Source organism: Manihot esculenta, chromosome 5 (genome assembly GCF_001659605.2).
Source record: "Manihot esculenta cultivar AM560-2 chromosome 5, M.esculenta_v8, whole genome shotgun sequence".
Lineage (NCBI taxonomy): Eukaryota > Viridiplantae > Streptophyta > Magnoliopsida > Malpighiales > Euphorbiaceae > Manihot > Manihot esculenta.
This window is the reverse complement of record NC_035165.2, coordinates 29,021,720-29,030,592: the sequence shown is the minus strand read 5'-3', so window position 1 is coordinate 29,030,592 and position 8,873 is coordinate 29,021,720. Positions and strand designations below refer to the sequence as shown.

The 8,873-nt window shown below is 33.8% G+C and overlaps 1 protein-coding gene across 3 annotated transcripts; it reads left to right on the top strand.

Annotated features, from left to right (window-relative positions):
- The first annotated feature begins 328 nt into the window (after positions 1–328).
- LOC110615768 (coenzyme Q-binding protein COQ10 homolog, mitochondrial) lies at positions 329–8,514 on the top strand. Of its 3 annotated transcripts, none has more exons than XM_021757859.2 (5): positions 331–557; positions 641–984; positions 1,127–1,322; positions 3,742–3,873; positions 7,990–8,514. In XM_021757859.2, exons 2-5 carry the CDS (start codon positions 686–688, stop codon positions 8,110–8,112), a joined length of 750 nt encoding a protein of 249 aa, XP_021613551.1. In that variant the 5' UTR covers positions 331–557; positions 641–685; the 3' UTR covers positions 8,113–8,514. The 3 variants fall into 3 exon arrangements, with proteins under 3 accessions (XP_021613553.1, XP_021613551.1, XP_021613552.1); XM_021757860.2 differs by having other exon boundaries at positions 3,742–3,869; positions 7,990–8,152; XM_021757861.2 differs by lacking the exon at positions 3,742–3,873 and having other exon boundaries at positions 329–557.
- Positions 8,515–8,873: the final 359 nt, after the last annotated feature.

Sequence of the window (8,873 nt, the reverse complement as noted above, 5' to 3'; positions counted from 1 at the left end):
TAAAATATAAAATAGTGTAAATATTAAATTTTTTTAGTTATTTAATCATTAATTTATATAAATAATAATAATAATAATACATTAGGTTAGTTAAATTATTAAATTATTATATAGTCTATTAAATTTAAAAATTTAAAAATTAAATAAATTATTAAAATATAAAAATTAAGTTAATTAAATTAAAATTAAAAATTTAAATTAAAATGTAAATATACGGAAAACAGATTTTGGTTAAATTGACCTGTAAAATATAACCACGTTTTATATTTTTAAAATATAATGAGTTAGTAAAGCTTTTAAAAATTGGAGCAAGATTATTCTCCCACGTTTTATAATTGACCGGGTTTTGCATTTCATTTTCTCTCCGTTTCTGGGAAAGGTAAGGAAAAGTTGAAAATTGAAAAGCCCAAAAATATTGACAACTCATAAGTCAGAATTTATATAGCGCATCCCTAATTTAAAACGCTCGCACATCCTTTCCTTTGTTCTCGCTCCCTGTCCAAATTCGCCCCTTACCGTCGGCAATCGCTTTGCGGTTAACAGTCTTCTTTGATAAGGTACGTTTCCTCCTCTTCAATTGCTGCTTAGGGTTTCAAATTTCAAATAAATCATTTTCTTAAATATTCTTGCTGCTTTTCAGTTCTTTTGATTCTTCAAGATTTGGGTTCAAACTTCGCCTCTATTTATGTCGACCACGAAGGCTGTCCGGTCCTTAATAACGAGTAGAAATGCTGCCAAATATTTGACAAAGTCGGCGAAAAACTATAATTCTAAATTTGATCAGATTCGATGTTATAGTAGCATCGTTGGCATCTCAGCCCCATCGGTTGGTGGAGTAATTGATAGGAAGGCGGATTTTAGTTTCACATTGGGAAGCTTGTATAATAAGTCTATTGCGTCTCAAAAAAGACCATTTCTTGGCTGCGGAGATGGAGAGGAAGGTGGTGTTTTATCCAAGGTTTATGAGGAGAGGCGAGTATTGGGGTAATTTTAGCTAATCCCTTTTATTTTCTATCCAGCATAATGAGGTTTCTTTTTATGTTTACTTTACATTACTTGTGTATGCATTGTTGATGGTGGAATTGAGATGATATCTCTTTTGAGCTGATATGAATTTTTGTATCAGGTATTCGCCAGAGCAGTTATTTGATGTGGTTGCAGCGGTTGACTTGTATCATGGATTTGTCCCTTGGTGTCAGCGCTCCGATATAATCAGGCACCATCCAGATGGATCATTTGATGCTGAGCTGGAGATTGGTTTTAAATTTCTGGTTGAGAGTTATGTTTCTCATGTAGAATTGAAGAGACCTAAATCCATAAAGGTAGTCACTAGTCTCTTCATATTTAAAGACATTACGTTGCATAAACTAGATGCCTAGGTGGATACACTCACTTGGCACTTAATCTGTTGAAGTTTTGATCTGTACATATTCTTTGAATTAGAGCTAGAAATTTTTTACATGATCTGCTTCCATGGCATAACTCAACACTGAGCTAAACAGGTTTGCATATAGCATAAATCAGGTCGTGGACATAGATAGGTCAATCCATTTTATGGCCCCCTAAAAAATAAGGGTCTAATCTGGTTGACTTGCTTAATCCGATAAGATATGCAATAACCCATTTATTTAATCATTTTACATGTTTATCGATTTTATTTTTGATCCATTTCAATATCTTATGACCTGAGTTGAAATACAATTTTATGCTTAATATCTTACAACTAATTAATTGTACTTTCATTTCATTTTCATGGCATACTTGTCATTAAAAGAAAGTCTAAATTCCTGATATATATTGTAATTATCTTTGAAAATATACCAAAATTATTAGGAAAACTAAAAGAAAAAAAAGTAACTAAAAAGGAAAAAAAAATTGGACTCTGCCTTGCATTTGATTTCATTATAATTACGCAATTTATATATAAACAAATTCTATAATATTGAACAAAACTATATAGTGATTCTAAATTCCTCTGAATGTTATTAATAGAGAAATTTACTATTTAGTTTATGTAGTATAGAAAAACTTATTAGTTGATTTCTCAATTTTAAAAAATACATTAAAATGTCTTTAAAGTTATAACTAATCTACTAATTAGTCTTTCCGTTAGTTTTAACTGTTAAGTATTTTACTATTTAGTTCCTATGGTATGATAAAACTCATTAGTCGGTCCTTTAGTCTTGTAAAAATATCTATTAATTAGTCTCTCTGTATTGAGGGCATTTTATATTTTTTTGTAACACTTGACGGCTAAAATTAAGGGAGGGACTAATTAATGAACTTTTTAAAATCTTAGAGATGTTTTAATATATTTTTCAAAACTGAAGGACTAACTAATGAGTTTTCCAATGCCACAAGGAGCAAATAGTAATTTTTCCTTATAAAATTAAAGAAACTAGTTTAGTAAAAATTTAGAACTGATTAGGGAGTAATTCTATTTATAAATATGTGCTCAATATGATAATATTTATAATTATATTCTTTTAAGCTATTTAAATTCACTTGTTAACTTCTTGTTTTGATACTTGTGAAAAGTTGATAATCAACCAACTTTATATTCTTAAAATTTATAAGGATAAATATTATAAAAGTTTAACTTTACATTATAGTATTGTATAAGATCTTTGCTATGATATATTATATTAGTTTGAAAATAAAAGATGTAAGTATAAACTATAGATAATTGCATCATAATAATGATAAAAAAGTAAAACAAAAGACCACATTGCAAGCCTGTAAAAGAAGAGGGAGTAGCATGTAGGCATGTAGCTGCTTTGCGAACTAGTGTTTTTTTTTTTTCTATTTTTTTTCTTTGAAAAAGTTTTTTAATGTCAAATATGTTAATAAATGTATTAATATATTAATATGATCTGTTTAAACCTGTTTATTAGACATGTTACATGTGTCATGACACGTGACCTGTTTAATAAACTTGTTTATTGAACAAGTTACATGGATCATGCTACGTGATCTTTTTAATGAGTAGGTTCTGTTTAAGATTTGTGATACTATTAGTAATCATGTAATGTCTGGGTTATGTGTAATCCTATTGTGTCAAAATAAGAAATGTCTCGTTTAGACATGACATGATATGACATGACAAATGTTGCCAGCCATAGTTAGAATGATATATTCTTATGCGATGATGCATTTCTTACTGAGGTCTATAACATATTGATTGTTTGTTGATGGTTTTAGAATGAGCATTTGGTAGAGGATTGATTTGTGATTTGATTGACACAGATTAGCTGAGATTTTACTAAACTCTTTTCAGCTTTGAAATTAAAACTTTGAAATGAGATTGAAAGAAGAATTCTACCTTCCTTGTAAACCATGTGATATTGGGACTTCAATGTAGATATAATTCATTAGATTTGAGATGAGGTCAACATGTTCGTGCAGAATGCTGCAACAAGAATTGCTTAAATGAATATGCTTCATTAGCAGTTTCTAATGCATGTATTCATAGTCTGATTGTTTTACTGAAACTAAAATGAAATTATGAGGAAAATCATTTAGCAAAAAGTTTCTTCTTGCTTAATAATGGTTACTTCAGCTTATGTGAACTCTAGTGGCGTGTATCTGCTTATATTAAACACTTGCACATCATAATATGGATTGCTTTTCATTTTTGTTAACCTAAGATGTTATTGGCACATTGCTCTGTTTGAAGTTTGTTAATACCTGTTCTGGCTTTATTGTTGATGATCTTATTTATTCATTCTGCTTTACCTTCAGACGACTGTGTCAGATAGTACCGTCTTTGATCATTTGATAAACATTTGGGAATTCAACCCAGGACCTGTTCCAGGAACTTGTGACCTTTATTTTTTGGTAGATTTTAAGTTCCAATCACCACTCTACAGGCAGGTACAGTTACATCCTTTTTCTTTAAAAACGTTTTACTGAGAATAGTTGGAAGATGCTTGTCTTTATTTTGATAGGTTTGATACTGATATTAAAAAACTATGTTTCTAAAACATACTCTGACCACAAGTCAAATTACATATGAATGAAGTAAACCATGCAATACTCTGAGGTATTCTACATTATGAAAATTTGCATGGGTGTTGAAGAACAAAAAACTGGATGCATCCCGTTGAATACAGTATTTAACTTACACAATTAATGATATATTGGACTACTCAAAATTCTAGAGACACATCATGTGGTTTTAGTAGAAGTGCGATACTTAAACTAAAATTCCTAAAAATACTGATGTGAGAGACCACTTCATAGAATGCTTTGAGTTATTAATTTGTAAATCAAAATTGCAATGAGAGGAAATTTGTTAGAAACAATGCTTATGCTATCATGAATGCTTTACTTGATTTTATTGGTTTAGTCGTGTAAATGGCTGGATGAAGAGGTGTCTAAAATGGGACTACATGAGTTATTTTATGATATAACTGTAACTATTTTATAATGAAAAATCACAAACTGCCTAAATCCATTTGCATACATACTCTCAAGTTGCATGAATTAGTACAAAGGATTCATAAAATTGCTTGTGTAGCGCTCATTGGAAGATGTATTGAGACTTGTGAGAGCATCTTTTTCTTACAAAATTTGTGAAGCAAGGACAAATTTTCAGGAAAATGTTCTTCATATTAATATAAGTACTTATTTGATCCTCATGAATGTTTCAATTGTTAGGTGTCGCTACATACACATCTAACTATGTATGTGTTTATCATTTATGCAAAATTTACTAAGGAGAATATAATGAAGCTTTTTTTTTTTTGGGGGGGGGGGGGGGTTGAAAGATGGTGTTGAATAGATGCCATTGGGCCAAACTATTAAAGCAAAGGAAACATCATGTAAAACCTTAGCAGCTAGCACACATGCAACTAGGATTCCTTATTTCCTAATGTGAGAAAAAGAAATCACTCTGAACCTAGAAGCTAGAGCATCTATTTCAAAATCTATATTATGGATGTCCATAGGAATATCTCGGCCATTCAATCACCCTCAGAGATGGTAGCATCATATACTCTATTTAAGGCATAGCAAACAACATCACTGCAAGCAAGGCGTTCCAATACAAGAGGGTCACAAATCATTTTATATATCTTGCAAAATCAATCAATTGGATTCTCTTTTTCATCTATGGCAACTATGGCCCCAACTCCCATAGTGTTATGCTAGCCAATAGTAGCATCAAAGTTAAATTTAACAAATACAGGTAGGAGGTGGTTGCCAGCAAATTTGGGGGCATGGTTGGAGAGTCTGAGAATGAGACTCCGTGTTAGCTTCATGGAAGTCATCAAAGTGGGCCAACATTGAAGAAACCACTTCACTAGGAGAGCTACAGTTGTTGTGAAAGATTAACTAATTTCTATTCTTCCAAATATGCCATTGAACGTGGCTAGCTGGATGAGTTGTATACTTGTTTGTCTTCTGGACGAACCCTGAAAAGATTTGTGAACTTTACCCAACATTCTTTGATATCCTCCTTGTTAAGCGCTGTAGACTGGAGTCTAAGAGGGGATTCTATTCATGTTGCCATAGCTTGAGGGCATGTGAAAAAAGGAGTTGGGCAGATTTTGGTTCCCCACAAAATCTGCACAATGGATCCACATGATTCAACCTTATATTGAGTAACAAATTTGTCGGCAATTTTTCCTTTAGAAGAGACCACAGAAAGAGTAGCATAAAGGATCCCCAATCTTCCATATACTCTTCCAAAAAACCTCCATGAATATCAACGAGTGTGAGCTTGAAATGGAGGAGTTGGTCCTATTCTGCATGGACAAAATACTTCGGGCTATGTAGTACCCCAACTTTATAGAATGACCCTCTTCTATCACAGTGCCAAATCAATTTGTCTTCAGGTCTAAAGAAAGCAATAGGGATGGACAAAATGTTTTCCACATCGTTACACTCAATGTTCTCTTATAGAAGACATTGATTCCATGCATGTGTGGTGGAGTCTATTAATTGATGCACCCAGAGGGTATTTGGATTTTGCTTTACTCTAGCCACTCTTGGGAAGGATTTAGGAGTCCATCAGTCTTAACCATTCCCCACATGCTATCGAACACCCTTTCAATAATCTGTCTTCCCCATGACACACTTTGCCACCCCTAAGATGGATTATTACCCGAAGTAGCATGCATGAAATCAGTGAAGGATAGTATTCTCCTTTGAGAACTTTTGCCAACAAGCAATCATGATTTGATAAGAGCCTCCACCTTTGTTTTGCTAGAAGAACCATGTTGAAGCTTTCCAATTCTTTGAATCCCAAGCCACATTAAGATTTTGGCTTGCACAAGTTTGGCCAGCTAACCCAGTGCAATTTCTTTTAATTAGAATTATGTCCCCACCAAAATTTAGCAAACACCGAATTAAAGACTTGCACATGGTTGAAGGAAGCCTGAAAGTTGACATGGCATATATCAGGATTGCTATTGCAATTGCTTTAAATAAGGACCTCCTTTTCCCCCTTTGACAACAATTGCTCTTTCCATCTTGCAATTTTGTTAGATATTTGGTCCAAGATAGGCGAGAAAGCTTGCTTCTTTAACTTAGCAATACCTGCAGGAAGGCCTAGGAATTTGTCAGGAAAAGTCCCATCTGTATATATGAAGGATATTGGGCAATCTAACCCGAAGCTCTCTAGGAGTGCTGGAACTAGACTAAACTGGATTTATTGAAATTAATGGTCTGGTCACTAGCTGAAGCATGACAATGAATAATATGACTTATTTTCTGCATTCGTGGTGGTAGCTTTCAAATACAAGATAAGGTCATATGTGAAGAAAAGATGAGTTAGAATTGGTCCATGCCTTGAGATGGATAAGCCTTGCAAAGGAGATGAGTTGATTTTATGAGCAAGACGCTTGGAGAGCGTCCCCCTATTAAATTCCCCTGGATGATGAAGCCTAATTGATGTCCATGCAAATATATTGAGTAAGAGACTGTCGTTACATAGGCCATTATCAACTGAATCCATATCTGGATCAAGCCAAAACATTCCAACATGTGCTGCAAGTTCGCCCATTAAATGCTATCATAAGCCTTATTAATGTCCAGCTTAGAGGCCATGCCATTAGACTTCCTTTCCTCTTAAGCTGACTTCATGGTTGCTAAGTATATGGTCTGAAATAAGCTGGTTCCTCGTAGAAGCATTTTTCTCTTGGTTTATAATATGGTCCATTAGAGGTTATAACCTTTTGGTGATGATCTTTGAAATAATTTTATTACACTACCTTGCACAACCTGATTTGGCTGGAGGTCCCTCATGGCTTTCACCTGCTTCACTTTGGGGTTCAAGGCTATCAGAGTATGATTCGAACACCGTTTCATCTCCTCTGAATCAAAAAAATGGAAGGACAGCCTAACATCATCGCTCAAAATGTGCCAATATCTCTGGAAGAATAGAGCAGTGAAACTCATCCCATCCAGGAGCTTTGTAAGGATGAATTGAAAATACAGCTTGTTGTATTCATCCCTTGTGACCTGGCTGGTAAGAGAGGCATTCATATCATCAGAAATTCTGGGTTGAAATCCCTCTGTGATCACCTGCAGATTGGATGGACATGAAGAGCAGTAAAGATTTGCAAAGTAGTCATTAGCTATGTTTTGGAGATCACATAAGGATGTTTTCCATACACATAGGCTGTCCTCTAATCCAGCAATATAATTCCTTTTACGACGCTGGACAACCTTCGCATGAAAATACCCCGTAGTCCTATCCCCTAAGTGGAACCAATTAAGTATAGCCTTTTGGGTCCAATGTGATTCTTATTTGAGATTCTATGCTAACTGTTTCTCCACAAGCCATAATCTAATCCAAATAAAACTTGGAAGATGCATTCTACATTGTAAACTGTATTACTTAATTTGACACTGAAATGGGGACAGCTTCTTATTGTGTCATCATTTGTTTATCAAAGTTATCGTTAAAAAACATCTGCTATAGGCTTTGATGATGATCAATACTTCCTAAAGCATGCTGATTGTCGTGATGGTTTGGTTTGACAGGTAGCATCCATGTTTTTCAAGGAAGTTGTGTCCCGACTGGTTGGTTCATTCAGCGAGCGCTGCCGTTTGATATATGGACCAGGAGTCCCAGTCCTTGAGAACTCTTATGAACAGAAGGCATAAAAGCTTTACATCACATAATTCAGTGCAGCATGAGCTTCAGAGCATAGTTTGAAAACTGATGGGATCAAATGAACAATCTTATTGGCTCCTCTGGGCAGTTTTTATTTCGTTTGCTGCCCAGCCCATGGATCCTTTTTCTGATTGTAATTCAAAGCGTTGACGTCTCAGCAGCATCTCCTTTGCCGCATTGGGCAATCTTTGCTTAATTGATGACCTTGAATAAATACTCCCTGATCATATTGCATTATTTGTATACGTATTAGTAATTTGCCAAAGCCCTGTATTGAATCCCAGCAGTTTAATTTGCTGAAAAGAAGCATGGGTTTTTACCAGTGTTAACATGAAAGATAAAGTTTAGATTAGTTGAATCCGAGTACTGGTAAACCGAGTTGATTTGTCTTATTTTTGAGATGGGCACAATATGGATGAGAGCAACGAATGAAAGCTGCTGACTTTGAATGTTAAATTATATATCTTTTTTAAAAATATTCTCCAAATTAAAAAAATATAATTGTAAAAAATATGTGTAGAATATTTTATTTTAATTCTTAATTTTACGGTTTTTTATTTGAATTTTTAATTGAATTTTTTGGGCGCCTTTTGATGGTTAGAAGTATAAAAAATGGAGGGTAAGAGAGGGAATGTTGAAATTATCGCATCTATAAATTTTAGTTACTAAATGGTGAAACATCAATTTTTATCTAGTCCGTGAACGCAGTTAAAAATTTATCAAATTGGGATAATTTTATAATTTCAAGATT